The sequence below is a fragment of the Populus trichocarpa genome, chromosome 5, assembly GCF_000002775.5.
Source record: "Populus trichocarpa isolate Nisqually-1 chromosome 5, P.trichocarpa_v4.1, whole genome shotgun sequence".
Classification (NCBI taxonomy): Eukaryota; Viridiplantae; Streptophyta; class Magnoliopsida; order Malpighiales; family Salicaceae; genus Populus; species Populus trichocarpa.
The window spans coordinates 11,643,787-11,664,966 of NC_037289.2; the positions used below are offsets into that span (position 1 = coordinate 11,643,787).

Consider the following 21,180-nt stretch of genomic DNA (forward strand, 5'->3'; position numbering starts at 1 on the left):
TATAAAAGAAGTATAAGTTATAGCATTTCATTTATAGAAAAATCCTAATAACTATATGAATGGTAAAATATTAATTTGCCCCTTGAATAATATCATATATATTATTTCAAGATAATTTTAGAAATTTATTCAATCACGTTCTTATTTGATTTTTCTAGGTCTAAAATATTAATCACTAAAAATTAAGTTTTAATCCTTAATTTCTAAAACTTATTTTCAATCAAGTCACACTTGATTAATTATCTCAGTTTAATTTCTGATCAATAGTTCTTATTGTGTGTGACTCATTAAGTTAATATGTTGGTCCAAATATAAATCATAATCCTAATCAAAATAGATTTAAATAAGTTAAACAATTTAATTTATCATCAATTCAATAATTGATTGATTTATATTTGAAGATTAAGTGCACAGTCTAGCAACATGTCATGATCCTTCAAATATTAGAAAAATCATAAGTGGTTTGACTTAACCTTTTGTTGAGTAGTTTCTCAGTGGAATTATTATTCATTCATAGAAAATATTATGATTTTGATATTACAGCATGAAGTGTGTTTGCTCTGTCAAATCATATTTGTTCTCAACACATATAGTCATTAGTTATTTGAATAAGTTCTGAAACTCTTTTCAAATCTCATTCCAAATTGAGTAAGGATTTCACAATTAATACTATTTGAGAACATGTGGAACATGTTTTTTAATTCACGTAAGGTGATGAATCATCTCTTAATCACTCAAATACCTTCATATAGCTCATGTTATATCCAATTTTCTACTCATTGATTAAGACAACATACAATTAGGATCAAAGCATGTTAGAGAATAATATAAATCATATCATGAGACCTCACCTAACAGCTTAAGCTATTGGGTTGAGATGATTCTTTGACATGGTATCAGAGCCTTGATGACCAAGCGGTAATGAGTTCGAATCTCACCATCCTTATTTATTTGATAAAAAAAAATTAAGCACAAGGTAGTGTGGATCTGTGCAAGTTTCAAGCCGAAAGGGCTTTCACTTGAGGGGATGTGTTAGAGAATAATATAAATCATATCCTGGGACCTCACCTAACAGCTTAAGCTATTGGGTTGAGATGGTTCTTTGACAAAACATAACATTCCATGTATCCTTAGTGATCTCAAGTCTAAGGATCATTTACACAACTGTCATATAGGCCTTTTCATAGACACAAGTGATCTCTCCATATGAAATTCTCGTGCAGGTCAGTTTAGTGCACATGTCTTCTAACAAGCACCTGCATATTAGTTTTAGGTATCCTTTATACCTTAGGTTATGAAAACAATTGCTTCTTTATATAGAAGAAATATTATGATATGTATTAGTCTTAACAGCTCAAATTAATGTCCAATCTTAATAAAGCATTGACTAGAAACATTTAGGAAACAATGCTTTAATATTATATGGATCTCATAATTATAACCACTTTACCATTTTTTTTATAAAGTATTTTTATCCCAATGACTTTATCTTTACTTTAGATTTATTAAACAAATATTAGCTTTATTAATCAAAGATAAATGAATATTAAAGAGAAAGAAAAGCCTTTATTAATTATAAATATATTTTTTATGAACAAAGTCAGTGTCATATGTAACCAACTGATTGGCTATAAGACATATGCACTAACACTAATAACTTGTAAGGAGAATTCGATAGGTAGTTGTGATGATTCTTAATCGTTATTTTTGTTGCCATGTCTATCAAAAAAGGAGAGTTGTGGATTTGAAAGAAGGCAAAGAGGATTGATGAGTATTCTGGAACTCTAGGTTTTGATTACCCTTTTCTTCTCATCTTTTATTAGGATTAGTTGGGCCTTTTTTTCACCTTCTCAATCTGGGCCTTTGTTTCCTTTCTTCTTTCATCTTGTATAGTTTCATTCTTGATTAGACTTGTTCTTTTTGGTTGGACTTGTGTTGTTTGGTTGAGATTGCTATTTGATTGGGCTATAGTTGTGAAACCCCTGAATAAATCTATACGGAATGGGAAATAAATATTTGTCTGATACAGTAAATTGAATATTTACCTTAACGGGGGTTGTATTGGATTTTTGATGTTATTCGAGAAATTTATTTTTATGTGCACACTGGTGTAAATATTATGATATAAATGTACACCTATAAGGATAGTGAATTAAATATTACACTGAGCATGTCAAATTTATCTTTACCTTAGAGGAATGATATTGGGTCGAGAAATTTGGACAGAAAAGATTATGTACCAATTTTAAAAAAATGGAAACTTGAAAAATATTGGAAAATAAAAAAAAGAATAAAATGAGAATAAAAATTACATGAAAGAAAAATAATAAACAAACTCAACCATATCTAGTATAGAATACTACATGTCCCTCGGCGCTGAGGGCATCCCCCGAGAACGGGGGATTTGGTGACATTTCCGATTGGTTGTCTTGTGTTTCTAATAAGTTGTTAATAGTTGACATGTTGAATCGTATGCATAATGAGCTGGTTTAGATCGATCCTAACCGGATGATTATGAATTCTTTCTATATTCATATTCAGAAAAAAATAAAATTAAACAAACTCAATATAGCCTATTTGTTATTTTGTTTTGTTGTATATAGGTGTTGGACCATCACATGCAGCAGGACAGAGCTAATTGGTTATTAGGATAATTTATTGGTATGAGTACCATTTTCTTTTAATCCTTTATATTGGTATATTCCTAGGTGTATTAATTAGAATTCCTTAGTTATCTTGTAAATAATCCTTTTGTAACTTTTAGTAATTCTTGTGTGGTATTTTAAATTCTCATATTACATATGAGTACCATTTTCTTTCTTCTAGATTTCAATTGATGATATATGTACTACTCTTATATTGTTCTTGTTCATAAGGTATATATGATGGATGGATTAATTGTGTGATGTGTTGAGTAATAATGATAGAAGTAAATCCAGGATGGTTGGACTATGTAATGATGGTGGTTTGGGTAATTATGAATTAGTCGATAACTTGGTATGTTCTAAATACAAAGGAAACTCTGCTGAAATTTTGGTAGACTCCTTCCACATGGAAATGCAAATATGATAACGTGTCAAGGTGAATCTTTTATAAAATAAAATGCAAAATTTCCTAAAAGAGTCATATTATTATGATTAATGGACTTAATATGTCATGGAAGGTAAGGTGTTATAATATTTGTTCGATTGACCTCTCTCTTAGCATGTTGTTCGGTTTGGGCCTTCTTTTTCTCCTCCTCTTTTAGGCTTTCATTTTATAGCCTTGTCAAACAAAATGATGGAGCAAGTAAAAATATTTATAGAATAACAAAAATATGTTTTTTTTCGAGATGTTTGTATCTAGAAAAATAGTCGCTTTAAAGTGAATTCTTTGTCACATTATAGCCTTGTTAGACATAATATTCTTTGTCACATTGCCTTGACTGGGAAATGGGTTTGATTATTTATTTTGGGTTATAATGATGTAAAAAAAAATCCAAATATTGAGTTGATGCTTAATTTTACAAGAAAAAAATTTGTTTTAGTGCTTGAAAAAAATAAATAAACAAGGGGACCAAAATTCATAGTGAGACAAGAATGGAAGTTTTTTTTGTTACATTGTTTATTGGGCGTATTTTTAACAATTTTTGCTCTAGTGTTTGAAAATTCCATTTTTGGTCCCTTTAATTTGACACTTTTTTGTTTTGTTCATATCCAATCCTTGAGTTTAAGAAAGGAGAGAGAGTCATTGAAAAACAATGGAGGAGAGAGAAAGTTATCGTTTGTCTATATTCTAAGAATACAGAAGGTCGATCTAGGTGTCAACAGGTTCCATTTGATGAGAGAAGTTCAATTTATATATTTTTAATCCCTTATATTACTGGAAAACGTAGATTGAGGCTTGAGAAAGGTTTTTATTTTGAGTTGATTTTTGTTTTTTTAACTAATTATGTATTGTTTTGAGATTAAATATGAGTCTATTAAGGTTTTATATGGTGTTTCTTAGGTATTTGCACGTGGAAAAAAAGGTTGAAAATGAGTTTTTCAGACCAAGAGGGTGGAGCTCGATTTTCCTACCATTTGAGGTGGCTAGAGTTAAACTAATAGGCAACACATCATCTGTTGTTATAAGTGATGCGTCACTTGCTCTATTGTTTTTATTTTTTTAAAAAAAATAAGTGGATAACACGCTATCCACCTTATTTCAGGGAAAATAAAAAGATAAAGACCAAGTGCATATGCCTAACCATTTTTTAATGGGCAGGTGCACTAGCCTACCGAGGCCTAATCTTTGGACATTTTTTTGTTTTTACAATTCCTGATGATAAATGAATTAGAGTGTTTTTTTTTGGTATGTTACTTGATTAAATACCATTTGAAATTTGGTTTGTTTTAGAATAAGCATACAACATTCTTTTATAACATGACCAAATGTTCCTTTTTGTACAATTCTTTGTGATGATTTTCTTAAATTTTACTTGGTGGCTTTCTTGCGCATGTCAATCAATTTTTATTTTCATATAATTAAATAAAAATAGATCTAAAAAAAAAAAAATCAAACCCAACTAGGTACATGGTCGGGGTTGCGAGTTTCTCTATTTAACCTAATTGATCTGAATCTATCGTTGTCTAAATATATAAAAAGAAATTGTTAAAACAATGATATCTTGAATATTTTTTTTAAATTAAGTCGTGTTTTAACCAATTCATATTTAGACCCCAAGTCAATTGGAACACATTAGGTTAACTCTTACTAGGTTCAATTTGAAACCGGAGCCAAGTGTGGAGACACTAGAAAAAAGTTTCCCACAATAACGTGTTGACAATGTATTATTCTATTTTTTTTAATTATATTTGTGTTATCATAATCTATCTAACTTCTAATTATTCTAGCACAAAAATGCTAAGTAAAAAGTAGAGTGTGTTAGTTAAATAAGAAGGTTTTAATTTGAGAGATATCTTTCTTACCCTTATTTCAAATTATTAAATTTTTTTTCTTGTATTTGCTCTAATTGGTTTTTTTATTTTTATTAAATAAGTAAAATAGAGTAAAAAAAGTCATATGTCGTTGTAGAAAAATCTAGGAAAAGATGAATTATACTAGAAAATTATTTTTTAATAGAATTTAAATTAGTACTCTTCTTATAAAAAAATAAATTTATTATCATATAATTAAATATAATTTTTTAAATGGTTCTCATAACTTGAGATTAAATATCTTAATTTACATCTATTTTTCAACTTCCCAACTTTCTTTTTGATTAATATCAACAATTCTTTTTAACATTTATTTATATATATAATTCTTATTTTTTTTTATTAAATGAACAATTCAAGATTTTTTTACTTATAGTTAATTTTTTCTATATAATAAAAAAATGTATTATAAGAAATTAACCCGATTCATGAGCATGAGTCAACTAGATTATCAATTTAATCAATAATCTATCCATCTATCTTTTTATTCTATCTATCTATCTATCTATTCTTATGAAACATCATAATGTTAATGGGCTCCGCAAATCAATGTGCCTATTGATTATCGGGTCATAGTTCTTGTGGGCTGGACTCCATGTTCGTGGGTCATTCATTTGTTTTGGGTATAACAGTCCATCCATCTCTTTGAAGCCCACATTTCAGAAGTGAACTGCTGTTACCCGTCTGAATCGAAATATAAAATATATAAAAACTACAAGACAGCAATTAAGAAAAAACCTCACTTGGTTTTTAGTTACAGAGCTCTTCCGTCTCCTTCAGGCTTCAGTTCACATTCATCGGCGCTGCCCCTCAACCTTTAGTCGCTCTAGCCCGTATGATTTTAAGACCTACATAATCACAGTCATTAGTACCGGGAACTTTCGTTACAATGACTTCCATCACCTCAGTGGAATTGAATTACCTTGTTTTCCGCTACCTTCAAGAGTCAGGTTCGGCTGCATTTTCAATTACTTTTTTTTTTCAATTTCTTGCAAGTTAGGGTTATCCTTATTCTAATGGTTTATAAATAAAGTAATTAAGGTTAGGTTAGGATTTTGCTTTTAGAGTTTTGTTCTAAATGTTATCAATTAGTTTTGTTAATTTTGGGTTTTGTTTCTGTTTTTTCTACTATAAGAGCTTGTAGATCTGTGAACTGGGTTCTTCATTACTTGTTAAATTTTATTTACTTATAGTGGATAAGAATGTATATCGGTTGCCTGACTTTTCAATATGGAATTCGAATGAAGCACGGGGCTGCAAAACATTTGAATTTGGTTGAAAATATAGTTCATTTTTTTAATGGATTTGATTCAAACTGTTATTGAACACACCCAATAGGCCATAACTATGCTAGAAAATTTTTAAATTTTATTGATGCCATCCATGGCTAAAGATTTTTTTTTTTTTTGTAAATGCCTTCTGGTAGCTATTGTTTGTGGGAGCGAAGATTGGTTATTGGTAGAAGACAAGGTGTTCTGATAATTGGTTGCCAATTTAAATACATGGGAGGAATTTCTAGTTTTTGTAATGGTGTTTGTTATTGTATTCCTGCAGGTTTTACACATTCAGCTTTTGCCTTAGGATATGAAGGTGGAATTAACAAGTGCACCATAGATGGCAATATGATTCCACCTGGTGCTCTCATTACATTTGTACAAAAGGGACTTCAGTACTTGGAAATGGAGGCGAATTTGAGTAATGTTAGCATGTTTAAATTATTGCTTGTTAAGCATTTCTGTTTTACATGCCTTGGGATTTATGTTGATCAAGGTTTTTTTCAAGCTTGCCAGAGTGATGCAGATGTTGATGAAGATTTCTCTTTTTTGCAACCTTTGGATCTTATCACAAAAGATGTGAATGAATTGCAGCAGATCATAAAAGAGAAGAAAAAAAATCTGCACAAGGATAGAGAGAAAGAAAAAGAAAAGGAAAAAGACAAGGACAGAGACAAAGACAAAGATAAAGATAAAGAGTTCGAAAGGGAACATGAAAGAGAATGTGCCCGAGTGAGAGAGAAGGAAAGGCATGAAAGGGAAAAGGAGAAAGAAAAGGATAGAGAGAGGTTAGAAAGTGAAAAAGAGAGAGACAAGCAGCTTGAGGATAACACTGATAGAAGAATGGTCACTGATGCAGAAGATAAGCATGAAGAAAATGAATTTTTTGAAGGTAATCTGACTTCTATGTATGTTTTTTTTTTTCTGTGGCAGTTTTAGTTTCTTGAATTTATTCTTAACACTTTATATGGGGTTTTCAAGGTACCTTGCCCCACCTCGCCTCAGTAAAGCACTTTGGTGCCTTGTGACCACAAGCCATGGTTAAATTGTCAGACTGTTCCTTTATTTTTTACTACTGTTTTTTATTCTGTCCCCAGTTCTATTAAAGCTTAAGCCCCAATATATTATTATTTTCATATACAATATTACTTCATCACTACTTTGCATTAGTTTGGAGTTCTGTGCTTTCAAAGTGTTGGGAAGGTGTGGCATGTTTTATAGTTTAAAGCCAGTTTTTCTTCCCTTTGGAATATGGTGAAATGTTAGTTATATAGACATACGCGGTGAATAAGAGGCTATCATCTTTCACTTGTCTGTGGTATTCTTGAATAAGTAGTGAAAGATATGACATTCTTTCTGCCTCTCTTTGCCTCACTTTTTTCCACTTCTATGTCATGTATTTCTGAAAATGTGAAAATCTATTGTTTAGTAGGACCAGAGCCAATGGATATTTCTATAACATCAACATCTCAGACATGTGAAATTCCTAGTTCTGATGTGATGATTTTGGAAGGACATACTTCTGAGGTATGAGCATTTGCTGATCTTTTTGCTTTTTTATATTAATATTTCGTTTTTTGTTTTCTCCTTACTGCCCTTTTCAGCTAGATATATTTACTACCATGTGCTTTGTTTCATTTTTTCCTTTAGGTTTGTGCCTGTGCATGGAGTCCAATAGGACAACTTCTTGCATCGGGGTCAGTGATTTTGGATAGAGGCATCACTGTTGTTGATGCTTCTGTGCTTGCATCTCTGATTTATATGCCAAAACTTATTGTATATTGATTCTTAGTTTTTTATTATTTGGTAAAAATATTGACTCATTAGGTATGTCATTACTTTAACTTTATTAGCATTAGGAAGTAGCAGAACGTTTGTTAAACATGACAGGTTATGCATAGTCTTTCTTCTTTTGTAAGTATCAAGTGTGCTGAATGGAGTATTGATATTATATATTAGGTAAACTCATTCCTCCAAGGAGATGAAGTAAATTGAAAGTCTTTGATACAATTTAAATGAATGATACACATGCTGGACAATTTGATATTCAAATACCAAAGCATTGAAGTTTCATGTCATCTTAAAAGAAACGTGCATCGTATCTACTGTAGAGGTTTGCCTTGCATGCAAGTTTGCTATGAGTATTTGTGCTGCTTTGATCTAGTGTCTTTATGAGTTCTGTTATCTATTAAGTTGCATTTCAATATGCAAGGTTAGGACTCTATATAGATTGCCCATTCCATTTCTCTAATTTGATGATGCCAACACAGGGTAATGGCCTTCAGTGGTAGCTGTCTTTTCTGGATATTTTGCAAGCATCTGTAATGTAACTTTTCTTAAAATGTAGATAACTTGTAATATATCATCTGTAATAGCAAAAGAAAATTTTGGTCCTTCTGTTCATATCTTAAGTCTTGCATGTCACTCACTTTATTGTTATTCCCAGTTCTGGAGATTCCACAGCAAGAATTTGGACAATAACAGAGGGGACCTCTAGGTCTGGCGTGCAGAATGATCCTCTAAATGTGCTGGTATTGAAGCATGTAAAGGGAAGGACAAATGAGAAAAGCAAAGATGTTACCACACTTGATTGGAATGTGAGTTCTCTTACAGGCTTTAATTATTGATAATAATAATTTAATGTCTCTTCATATTTTATTCTTATGAATTCATTTAAAGTTTTACATGTCATTGGTAGGTATTCACTTTGTTTTTTTTTTTTCTCCTTTTTGAACCCAAATCATAAGAATCAAGCTATCCAGTTGATTCCGATGTGGTGGAATGGAACTCTCTTTGCCATTAAAGATTCCTTAGATATCATATTTTATGGATTTCTGACACGTGGATCGCATTACGTAATTTTTAAATAGAGAAAGGTAGCTGAACATGGCATGTAATTTACTTCAAATTTGAATAGGCTCAAACTGAAGCTGATAGGCAAGGGTCTGATGATAATCCTTTTTCTTGGTGAATCAAGAAAATTAATTTACATGTCAAATTAATCCTTTTCCTCACATGTGTTGATAATTATTTTGCCTTTTTTGTACAGGGCGAGGGAACATTACTTGCTACTGGCTCTTATGATGGGCAGGCAAGAATTTGGAGCACAGATGGTAAGCTATTATAGCAAGATCTGTTTTGTAGCCTTCTATTTAAGCTTGAAACAGAGCAGCGTCTCAAATTTGTTAATATAAACAATAAATTTGGGTAGCTCTGACATCTATTCCTTTTCTTTTCTGTTTTTGTGGTGGGCTTTTCTCACTTTTAAGTGTTGGGTTCACACATGTAAACCTGATGGAGAATGAAGGACAACAACGGAAATCAGCTTATTTGTTTAGAAATTTGAATATTGTATGATTGTTCTAGATTTTATCATTTAGGAATATGAGTACTTATTATTTAGTAGTTAAATTAGGATGTTAGTTTCTTTATTGATTTAAGACTTATTAGGTTTTTTTTATTTGGTTGGTGCATATAAATAAATCCCTAGACATTCAATACTTTGATCATTAAATTATTAATTGAAATTGAAACCGAGTTTCTGCAAGATTGAGTGTCTTTCTTGTTGGTGATTTGTTACTTTATCTTACATCAAATTCCTTGTTTTGGTGATTTTGCTTTCTTGTCCTACATCAATTTGGTGCCCACCGTGAAATTCATCTAGGGTTCTTGTTCTCTAAAAAAAAAAAGAATTCCACAAAGAGAAGAAGTTAAACATGAGAGAACAACTTGAAGTACCAAGAGTTGGTGGCAAAAGGGGTGAAATTTTTTACCACAAAGCTACATTATTATACTTGCATTAGAGTATCAGATTTGTTCAAGCAATTGGCTGCCAATTTTCAAGCTAATAATGTGATCTTGTTTTTTACCACAGAATATTTGGTTGCCAAAATGTGACATATAATAGATTTGGTTTCCCAATTGAGTTGGGTCTTGCATTAAAGTCCAATTCATGCCACTCTTCTTGCCTTTTGCTAGTGGGGGACATCAAATTAGTCAAATTTAATTGCAATGGATTGGATTTCTCTGCTTTGGATTTAAGGTCATACATCCAATTGAAAACAAAAACAATTGCAATTTAGTGTGTGGCTTAAACAGAAATGGCTTTCAAGGATATTGGGGGGGGGATTATGTGACTGGCAATGTACCTCTTTGGTCTCCATCTTTTAACTTGAGAATGGGTTGGTATGAGTGGAACAATCCATCTAGTTCCATGAGAAGAGCACTAAGTCCAGCTATGAAGGCATTAGTATCTAAGGAACTTTTAACTTTTCTAAGTATGGATGTTAAACTTTTTGTTGTTGTTTGCTTGATTGAAATTTTTAGAATAAATGCACTTGATGCTCCTTATTGTGATGACCAGACTAGAGATATTTTTCAGCTTATTGTAGCAGTATTAGAAGATACCTTTGACACTTTGTTTTGGTTGGTTTATAAGCACACTTGGATCTTTGAAATTATTTCTCAGGTCAAACTTTATCTTTTGATGCTCGATCTCAAATGTGATTCTTTGGTTGAGGATAATGCTAAAATGTTTTTGCAAAGTTACACAAACTACTTTTCCAAAGATATGTTCTTGAACATGGATTATATGATGATTGAGATTTTAAAGGAAATTTATGAAATTCCATTGGAATTAGTCTTTCTTCTTTTGGATAATGAGAGGTTGGATAATCAAGCTGTCTCATTTAGTACACTTAAGCTAGTTGATAGTGTTCCTATCAATTGCATTTTAGAGCTTCCTCCTTCCCTACATGTATAAACCAGTGCACCAATTAGGCTTTCCTCTTGACCACTGTAATAAAGTTGTCGTCGATATCTATGAACAATCCAAACCTTTAGAGTCTAGTGACAACCTACAAATTGGAGAATCAAGAAGTTCCTATCAAAGTTGATGCAAGCATTGAAGAGATTAAAGAAGAGATTGATCACATTGACTTTGTTCCTTTGAATTCAATATTGCATCTGAGAAGATTATCTTTTTGCCAACATTCTTCTCATCATTGAAGAAGGATGAAAGGTATCAAGTGCAAAAGTTTTATGAAAGGTATCATGTGCAAAAGTTTTTCTTAGGGCTATGGTGTGCATGCAAGTTTGTTGAGTTTTTGCTATTTGACACTTTCAAACTCGTGGTCGAGTTTTTTTTCCAACCTAGGAGAATGATGGAGAATGAAGGAAAACAATGGAAATCGGTTTATATTCATTTAGAAATTTTAATATTGTATGATTATTCTAGATTTTATTATTTAGTAGTTAAATTAGTATTTTAGTTTCCATATTGAATTAAGATTTATTATTATTATTGTTGTTGTTGTTGTTGTTGTTGTTGTTTTGTTCGGTGCAGAAAAAAGAATAAGCATTATTTTGATAATTGAATTATTAATTGAAATTAAAACTTGAGTTTCTACAAGATTGAGTGTCTCTCTTGGTTTGGTTCCTTCAAGATTGAGCATCTCTCTTGTTGGTGATTTTGTTCTATCCTAAATCAATTCTCTTGTTTTGGTGGTTTTGCTCTCTTGTTTTACATGAGAACCATTATCAACTTGTTGCATAGACAAACTGATACAACATTGTTTTAATATATGTGCACAAACACGTATGCCCATAAGTTATTAATTGCCATTGTGCTTTTACTTCAGTTTTTCAGTGCAATTTGGAACTCTGGCTTATGCTCTGGATCTTTTCCCTGGTCTAGGTGAACTAAAGACAACATTGAGCAAGCATAAAGGACCCATATTTACTCTGAAGTGGAACAAGAAGGGGGATTATCTTCTAACTGGAAGCTGTGATAAAACAGCAATTGTGTGGGATGTGAGGGCTGAGGAATGGAAACAGCAGTTTGAGTTTCATTCAGGTTTGAGATTGCACTCATCTCGTAGAATAAACGGTCTTTCTTCAGAAAATAGAAATCACCCTTGTTGCATTTGAATTTTCATGTTGGTTTTTGTTTTAGGTCCTACACTTGATGTTGACTGGCGCAATAATGTTTCATTTGCAACAAGCTCCACTGACAATATGATATATGTATGCAAAGTTGGAGAAACACGCCCTATTAAATCTTTTGCTGGACATCAGGTTTGTTCTACGATCCAACAACTGTTTATTGCTCTTGTTGTTCTGTTCAAACTTGTCTGAGGTTATTTAGTTAGCGTGCCTTTTTATATCTCAGTAAGCTGGCAGATGGCTGTTTTTTTTGGGTCATATTCTAGTGGGGCTAAGAATCCGCAACTGAACTTGGTGTGTGTACAATTGTAACACCCCGCACTTTCACGTGTGTTTTTACTTAATTTCAAAGACTTTCTTTATATAAAAAGATAAAGTCCCAACAACCTTTCAATAGTTTTATAAATATATACAATTTATTACAATTCTAGTTAAAATTACATCCTTATTAACTATTTGCAAGTTTTTTTTTTTCCCTGAAAATACAAATATTCTTTTTATATAATATTGGGTATCTCAGTGACCCTAAATACAAATATTCTTTTTATATAAATGGATGTCTTCATAGGAATTTATTTGTGTTATACACAAAATTACAAAATAAATCATATTAAACATTTGCATCATTCCAGTTACTAACGTTTAATAATTATATGATCAAACCTAATTTCATAAAATTTTGTTTTAAGAATGTTGATCTTATATCAATTTCCAATATTTTTCTTCACATTATTTTATTCATTACATTATCATCGTTGCATTATGATAACTGTTTGTTATCTTGTTTAACTCGTCATTATACGATTTATTCCTTACAACTTGAAAATTGAATGGTCTTATTCAAATACTTTCATATTGTATTTCTTTTCATATCGAGGTTATTTCATAACTATTTTCACTCCATGAATATATTTAATTTATATTAATATTATTATTATTATTTCACAACTCATGGAACTTACCCCACAATTTATTTCTTCAACACATAAATTATATGATCTTTTCCTCTCTCAACCACCTTTAATACATGTCGTAACTCATTGTATAATTATGTCTAATTCACAACATAATTCATGTCATCTTTTTACTTCCATAACATTTATTACATCTATGATACCTCATACTTCAGTTCATATAACACCCTTGTTATATTGAGAAATTTTCTCGATTCATTATTCATTCCACTTATTTTATGTCCATTTCTATTATTTATAATTTATCACATGACCTTCCATTACTTTTATACTTTTAAGACGTGCTCAAATCATTTTTCTTTTCCATTAAACTTTGTCGGTGGGACTAACTTAATATCTAATAATTAACTTGTCAACACAGTCAAACTCATATACAACTCGCTCCATTACATGTTATTGTTGCTATTAATTGGTTAGCCAAATAACTTATTAATCACTTTATATGTAATGCCAAACGATATCAAGAAGAACCAAGTTCATGAATGTTGGTTCCAACAGAACAGATAACAGAAAAAAGAATTAACAAAGGAAAGAAATCTGATATTTTATTGCAAAAAATAAAGATTACAAGAAAGATAAAACAAGTAGCCTCACACCACTCAAGAGAATCACTCTCATTTTGGAATCACACCAAAGACAAGAACTGTATTACAATCTGCCCACCCAGACAAACATTCTTCATTAAATAGAAATACATATTACAGTTAATACTAGATAACTACCTACTAAGATAAGAACAATGACAGTTATAATAACTTCTTTTGCCACTTGGAAGTATGAGATGATCTTCAATTATTGATTGTAACTTCCCTTTTCTTGCCAACGTGTACCACTGGAATTGTAGCCTCCATAGAATGTATCCCTTTACTTGAATTAGCTTGATCCCTGTCAATTGTTATGGCCTTCTGCTTGCTTTGGACTAGAGTGCTGTCACTTGGAATACCCGAACTTGCATCAATATGACAACCCCAACCATTTGGATATAATTTCACGTAACTGCATTTTAAAATAATTTAATATACTCTACCAAAATTTCAACGGATTTTTCCTTATACTTGGACTACACCTAGTTATCGACATCTTCATGAATATCTCAATCTAATACTACATTCATGATTTACTACTTGGCACAATGCGAGGTACCTTAAAATTTCTTTAATACTAAATACAATCAGCTTTATACACAATGATTATGTACTATTATCTCTTCAATATATTTACCACATCAATTACTAAACAATTAATTTTTTATTTTACCTTTAACCTTACAAATTTATACAATTAACACAATTTAAGGACATACCAATGTCCCCTTTAGTCCAAACTGGACATTTGTTTTATTATCAAATTAACTGGTTTCTCTAAGTGTCCATTAATCAGGGTAACTAGTTTTTCCAATTGCCTATTAAGTAGGGCACCAATCCTATTAACCAGGGAACTAGTTCCACACTATCTGTTCACCTGCCGGCTATCTCACACATCAATTATCTTAGAGTTCTTATCACATATACACGTGCGCGCGCGTGTGCTCCCACACATATTTTTCCGACATTAATTTCTGTGTAGAGGTCTAACACAAATTACACGGGATTTCCATTGTTTCAATCGGTAACAAATCATCCATTTCCTGCCAATACGGTTGATAATAATTCTTGTATAGCAATTCTGTTGTAATTAAAAGTAATACATACAAGGTTTTTTCCACCGGCAAATCACATCTCCTAATGTACTACACTTTATCACCCATACGATTAACTATAAATTCCATACCAATTTCTACGTCAAAGGTATACGCCTTCCATTAAAAATAATACACTATACAATTTGATTACCATTGTAATTCTAGCAATTATAAAAGAATATATAAATAATTAAAAAAGAAAGGGAGGTCAATCCCTTACTTTAAGTCTTGCTATCCAAGCTCGCTCTTGAGAACTCAGGTGTCTTTTTGAATGTTTCTTCTACAATTCTCAACCAAATAACTATTATTACTCATACCATAAATTAAATTGAATCACTTGCATATCCATACTATGCATTTCAAATTTCTCTTTTTCTCCACCCACATATAAACTGCAACAATTTCCTCAATATATTTTTTCTAATAAGAAATCACACAACTCATTCTTCTAGTTTCAAATGTTAAGACTCAATTAACAACAATTTCTAAAATAACATAAATACCGTATCAATCCAAGCCAAGGTAACCATTTCATTCTTAACTTAACATGTTTTCAACCAACACTCCATTGTACCATTTGTTCCTCACAAATTCATAACAATGTATTCAAATATATCTGAATCAAATCAATTTCAGAATAACTTTTAAGTATATTTTATTCAAATCATTGTAACCATGTTGAGGAACATCAATTTTCAATTTACATGCACATATTTATTCTTGAAGAACCCTCCCTCAAATTCTTTTCTTTAGCCGAATATTGCATACCCCATTCTATAGGTTTTCCTTTTAAATTTCTTCACCCAAACAATCTAAATAACTTACATGCATAAAGTATTTCGTAGTTATCTTAACATAAAAGTACATTCTTCCATCTCTTCTCTACTTGGCCGAAACTTATGGCCACAAATTTATTAAGTTTCTCTCTTCAATAACAAGTGCTTTGTTTCATGATTCTTAAAGTACTTTATCTCTACTTTATGATTTTATAAATAATTTACAATTTCCTTCGCAATGTTAATCAACAACGAATCATTAAAATTTTCATACCAACCACTTAACAATTTATCAATAACCACTTCTTATTAGTGTTACTACTCAATAACCAACTTTTCCATACTAACATTCTATATTGATCATAATGTTATTTTCATCCCTCATCTCATCCTACTTATTCACAACACTTATTTTCATTTTAATTACACAATCATATCAAAATGTGTCAATTATATACACTTCCAAGCATAAATTTCACCTAACCTAAACCTCTTATTTATGTCAAAATCACAACATATCAAGAAATTTATTACAATTAATACATCATTTCATCAACATAATGTAAGTCTTATTAATCACCTACAATTAGACAACAATTATATAATTTCATAAGTTTTCACCTCTTTCTTCTTATGGCTGGTTCTTACCAACTTCAAAACACTAACCCTTTTTTTCATAACCTTCTTTTAATTCATCCAAAATCTACATTTTTAGCATTTATCTTTCATATACTTGTCTAAGAACAAGACAATTAAGCAATCCTCCTATTCTTTTTATCTTATCAATTTAATCATATACTCCATTTCATTTATTTATTTTTTAAAAATGTATCTTATTCAATATCCGTCACTTCCAACACTTCAACACATGTGAATTACAAATAATAAAAAAGAATTTAAGGTAGTTCTATTCCTCCTTATTCTTTTTTTCCCATGGCCTAAACTCCCCCGCACCTGAATTTCTCCTTCATACATTCATAAACTAGGCTATTCATACTCTACTACACCTCAATTACATCATATCCACATAATTTTTCAATTTCTCTAAAATTCATTTATGAACACTAGCTGAAATTCCAATAATTTCACCACAATTCTATACATCATCACTTATACTTGAATAAAGGAGGTTGAAACCATTTATCCAATGATTTTGCAAGTTCTAAATAGCTCCCAGTTGAATTTTTTCCCCATTGTTTCTCTTCTTTCTTCAAACCTGCCACCTTTTTCTCTATCTCCAGCCGTCCCTCTCTCTCTCCCTTCCCCAAACAAGTTTCTTAACCTCTATACATAAGTTTCCCCCTTTTTAATCCTTCACTTCAATCTCTCCTAACCCCCTTCCTCATGAAGTTTAAGAACAAAAGAAAAATAAGAAGAGAGGATGGTAATACTCGGTCTCTCCCCTTTTTCTTTAAGCCGAACATCAGTTTAAATAGGAGGAGGAAGAAAATTTTTGGTTATTCCCAATTTTCCCTTTATTGTCCATAAGTTATTTTACCTAAACTCCAGCACTATCGTGAGATCTTCCTAGTCTCTGATCGATATAAAATTTTAACCCTAAGTAGAAAAACATGTTTGGAGACTACTTGTAAAACTTCAACCCGATTCAACGGTTGGATTGAAAGTTATGTCCGATAGTGTAAAACTGGCCAGCAAGTAATTTTACGCCAAAAGAATTTTTATATTGTTTATTCTACTTAAATCGTCCAGATACGTCCATCCCTATTCAGAATATAAATTTTCCTTAAATTTCGTTGCCTTCTGGGTTAAAAATTGTGTGATTGTAGCAGGCTTACACCAGTGATCAAAGTCAACCATATATTGATTCATTTGAAAATTCTAAAATATTTTTCTAAATATTTTCACTCTGAATTTATAAAAATTCTCCATTTTTATCACTAATTTATCAAGTTTTGGCCTACAAGTCCACATTGTATTTATATTGTATCTTTTATGTTTGTTGGGTCATATTTCCCAGATTCAGATACCTTTTTAATGTTGAGCTTAAACAAATTGCATTGAATTTCATTAAATTATATCCTAGAACATCGCTTTCCCTTTTTATCTCTTCCATTTGGTTTTTGTCTGCATTTCTTTGATTTTTGTTTTCCCATAATTTTTGTGCTTCTATTTTCAAGTTAACACATGAACATTTTATTTCAAATTTCTAAAATTCAAAGTCACCTTTTTAATTCCAATACTCGATTTAATCACTTAATATAATATTTTCCATTATTAATTTTGTGGATTTTATCCAGGGGTTTACAACAATATTATCAATGGTGCAATGTGAGACCACATTCAGATTAATTTAGTAGGAAGCCACCTATATTATAAAATATATAAATATAGAATATTTTTTTACTTCAAATCGATGATTGATTGGCATTATTATCTAGTTGTCTTGGATTCCTAATCTGATGAACCATCATGTTGCATCTTTGTGGTTCTTAGTGTTACATAGAAAACTTGATGATGCTATTTGTACTTTTTGCAATTTCAGGGTGAGGTTAATTGTGTCAAGTGGGATCCTACAGGTTCATTGTTGGCGTCTTGCTCTGATGATATCAGTGCTAAGGTTATTATTTGTGCTACCTTCTTTTGTCATCTATGAAGTTACATTTTGGTCTGCTATCATATTTGTTCATTTATGAAATTGCAACTCATGAATGCCTTATACTATATGAGCTATTATTTTAAACAGAATCCTTGTTTTGTCATTGCCTATGAGCTGTTTTTAAGTCCTATTTCATTACTTGTTAGCTTGTTATTTTCATGGTTGGCAACTGATGAATCACATTTTGCAGATATGGAGCATGAAGCAGGACAAGTATGTTCATGATTTGAGGGAACATTCTAAGGTACTGCATGGCTTTTAATTTACAGATCAAGATTTGTTTATGTTTATGGACTTGCTTGATAGAGCCTGGTGGATTGCTACTATGAATGTTCAATAATCTTGTTGCAGGAGATTTATACTATCAGATGGAGCCCCACTGGACCTGGAACAAACAATCCCAACCAGCAATTGGTGCTGGCGAGGTAAAATTGCTGCTTCGAATTAAATGTTGTTTGTGCATTTCAACTTTCATGCACAAACACGTGTGTTGCAAATTAAGTAGTTCTGGAATCACCCTCCAACACTGTCATTCTCTTCTTTTGACTAATACTTCTGTCCTGCTTAGTTTCAAGAAATCCTGTTAATCTTTAATCCCAATTTTGCATGGGGTCATGAAACATCAATAACTTTAGCACCTTGTTCAAGTCAACTTTGATGAATTGTTCAATGTTTATTTCTGATATCATGCGGTTCTGCTTTCTATATAGTGCATCATTTGACTCAACAGTGAAGTTATGGGATGTGGAATTTGGGAAACTTCTCAGCAGTTTGAATGGACACAGGTATGAACATAGCTTTTTCTCGTTTTTCATGTCAAAGGAACAGTAGAAAAAGTTGATGAGTTTCATTATCAACTTGTGGATAAGTTGACTGCTTAATGATTAGATGAACCAGTAATTCAAAGTTACCTGAATTCATTTCTGTAAAATTTGACCTCCTGTGATCACTTTTTTATATTTTCTTTCATAATTTCTCGAATGCTGCCCCAATTATTTTTCTTGACCTTTTTCCTTCATTACCAATAAGTAATAAACCATTACCTTATTGTGTTTGGCCAATTAATGCTAGATGGATCAGAAATTGTATCTTATTATTATCCCTTTGAATTTCAGGGCTGTTGTAGTTAAAGAAGAATGGATGTTCTTTTATCCTGTCACTGAAGAGATAATTGATTTTATGATTAATCAAATTGTTGCCGCGTTATTTGTAGCTTTTATTGACAAATGTCTTTTAAATGAATTTCCAGAGAGCCTGTGTATTCAGTTGCATTTAGTCCTAATGGAGAGTATTTGGCAAGTGGATCTCTTGACAGATGCATCAACATCTGGTCATTGAAGGAAGGAAAGATTGTGAAAACATATACTGGCAATGGTGGAATATTTGAAGTTTGTTGGAACAAGGAAGGTGATAAAATTGCAGCCTGTTTTGCCAACAATACAGTTTGTGTTTTAGACTTCAGAATGTAAAGACTTGAAAGGTAAGGTGTTAGGATCAGCAAGGATTTCTTGGAGCTTGGTGTAGCATTCTATTTAGTTGGTCTTTAGATTCCCATGGAAGAGAATTTTTTCTTTTACAGGGATGTGAAAAGTTGTTTGATTTGCTAGGGTTTTTTCTTGGTAATTATAGGTGTTACTAATTAGTAATTCTGATATTGCTGCAAGTTATAAGTGAATCACCACCCAATAGTTAGCTAGGTTTGTGCTCTAATCAGTAACAAACAATTATGTAATTTATTTTTCATAGATCTCCTTTTTTTTTTTTTTCATTATATTAACTGTTTTTATGCAATTTACAACTTATAATTTGCCCTGATAATAGGCCTCAAGCATCGGAAACCTTCTTGTCCAAGCATAAGACAATATTATACCAGGAAAATAAAGGCCATCCTGCCCAAATATAAAGGAAAATGCCCCAAAACCACCGTGCCCAAGAATGGAGGCCTTATTCCTCTCAAATCCAAAGGGCTACCTTATCTAGGTATAAAGTAGGGGTGTTCCAAATCCAACTGAACCGGGAATTAGTATTTCTTTATAACATGATCACCGAATCAGAAATCATTTCAAACCAAATCAATTTGGGCCGGGTTGGTTTTTTCTAGAAAACAAAATCTTTCATATTGTTCATCCAAGCAACATCTGGTCGGATCAAATCATGACAAACAAGATCATTAATTTGATATCTTCGAGAATGACTGGACTTTGCACAGGCGAGGGAGTGCATTGGTTCTATCGAGAATAACTCCCTTGTGCTTCAAATCTTCTTCCTTTAAAAATTTACAGGGTTCCCCTTTGTCTTCGTTTTTGGTAGCATGTTGACTTAACCATGCTAGAGATTTGCAAGTTACAACAATTAGCATCAGGTGATGAGACACCACCCAACAGGAATGAGGCCCAGTCAAGCAATCCTTGCAAACCTGAAAATACCTCGCTGACATGCACAGAGTTTGCACTCACAAGAAAATTCACTACACAAAAAATAGAAGCTAACCCCATCTTACATTGCTAACTGCCTCTATAGACGTTGGTTGGTTGGACTTAGCAATAAACAAGGGAGAGGAGAGGAGAGGAGAGGAGAGGAGAGGGAGAGAGGAGATGGGGTGGAGAGGTTCAAGTTTGATTGAACTAGTTTAATTTTGTCTCATTCAATCAGTTTTAGCTTTTTAAAATCAAGATCGAATCAGACTATTGATTTTTTTTAATTTTTAATTCAGTTTCTTTCTTTAGGTTTTTCACTTAGTTTGGTTTTTTCAGTTAATGTTTTTTAATTATTTTGATTTGTCGATTTTTTTTAAACACTCATAGTATAAAAACACCCTTAACCCATTACTCGAACAACCTCAACAAGCATCGTCATCATGGGCACTTTGAAAAATTTTCTAAGTCTTGAAATTATAGGGCTAAAACCTTCCAAAGCATTATACCTATCTAGGTAAATTTAAAGGAAGGTTATCTCTA

At 31.7% G+C, this 21,180-nt stretch overlaps 1 protein-coding gene across 3 annotated transcripts; it reads left to right on the top strand.

Annotated features, from left to right (window-relative positions):
• The first annotated feature begins 5,672 nt into the window (after positions 1-5,672).
• LOC18099565 (WD40 repeat-containing protein HOS15) lies at positions 5,673-19,968 on the top strand. 3 transcript variants are annotated; one of them, XM_024600305.2, is made up of 14 exons: positions 5,673-5,908; positions 6,513-6,653; positions 6,741-7,124; positions 7,665-7,759; positions 7,883-7,929; positions 8,679-8,829; positions 9,282-9,345; positions 11,928-12,086; positions 12,186-12,307; positions 18,110-18,184; positions 18,414-18,467; positions 18,575-18,648; positions 18,934-19,008; positions 19,473-19,968. In XM_024600305.2, exons 1-14 carry the CDS (start codon positions 5,848-5,850, stop codon positions 19,690-19,692), a joined length of 1,722 nt encoding a protein of 573 aa, XP_024456073.1. In that variant the 5' UTR covers positions 5,673-5,847; the 3' UTR covers positions 19,693-19,968. The 3 variants fall into 3 exon arrangements, with proteins under 3 accessions (XP_024456073.1, XP_006383542.2, XP_024456072.1); XM_006383480.3 differs by having other exon boundaries at positions 5,674-5,908; positions 6,513-6,658; positions 6,749-7,124; positions 7,662-7,759; XM_024600304.2 differs by having other exon boundaries at positions 5,674-5,908; positions 7,662-7,759.
• The last annotated feature ends 1,212 nt before the right edge of the window (positions 19,969-21,180 follow it).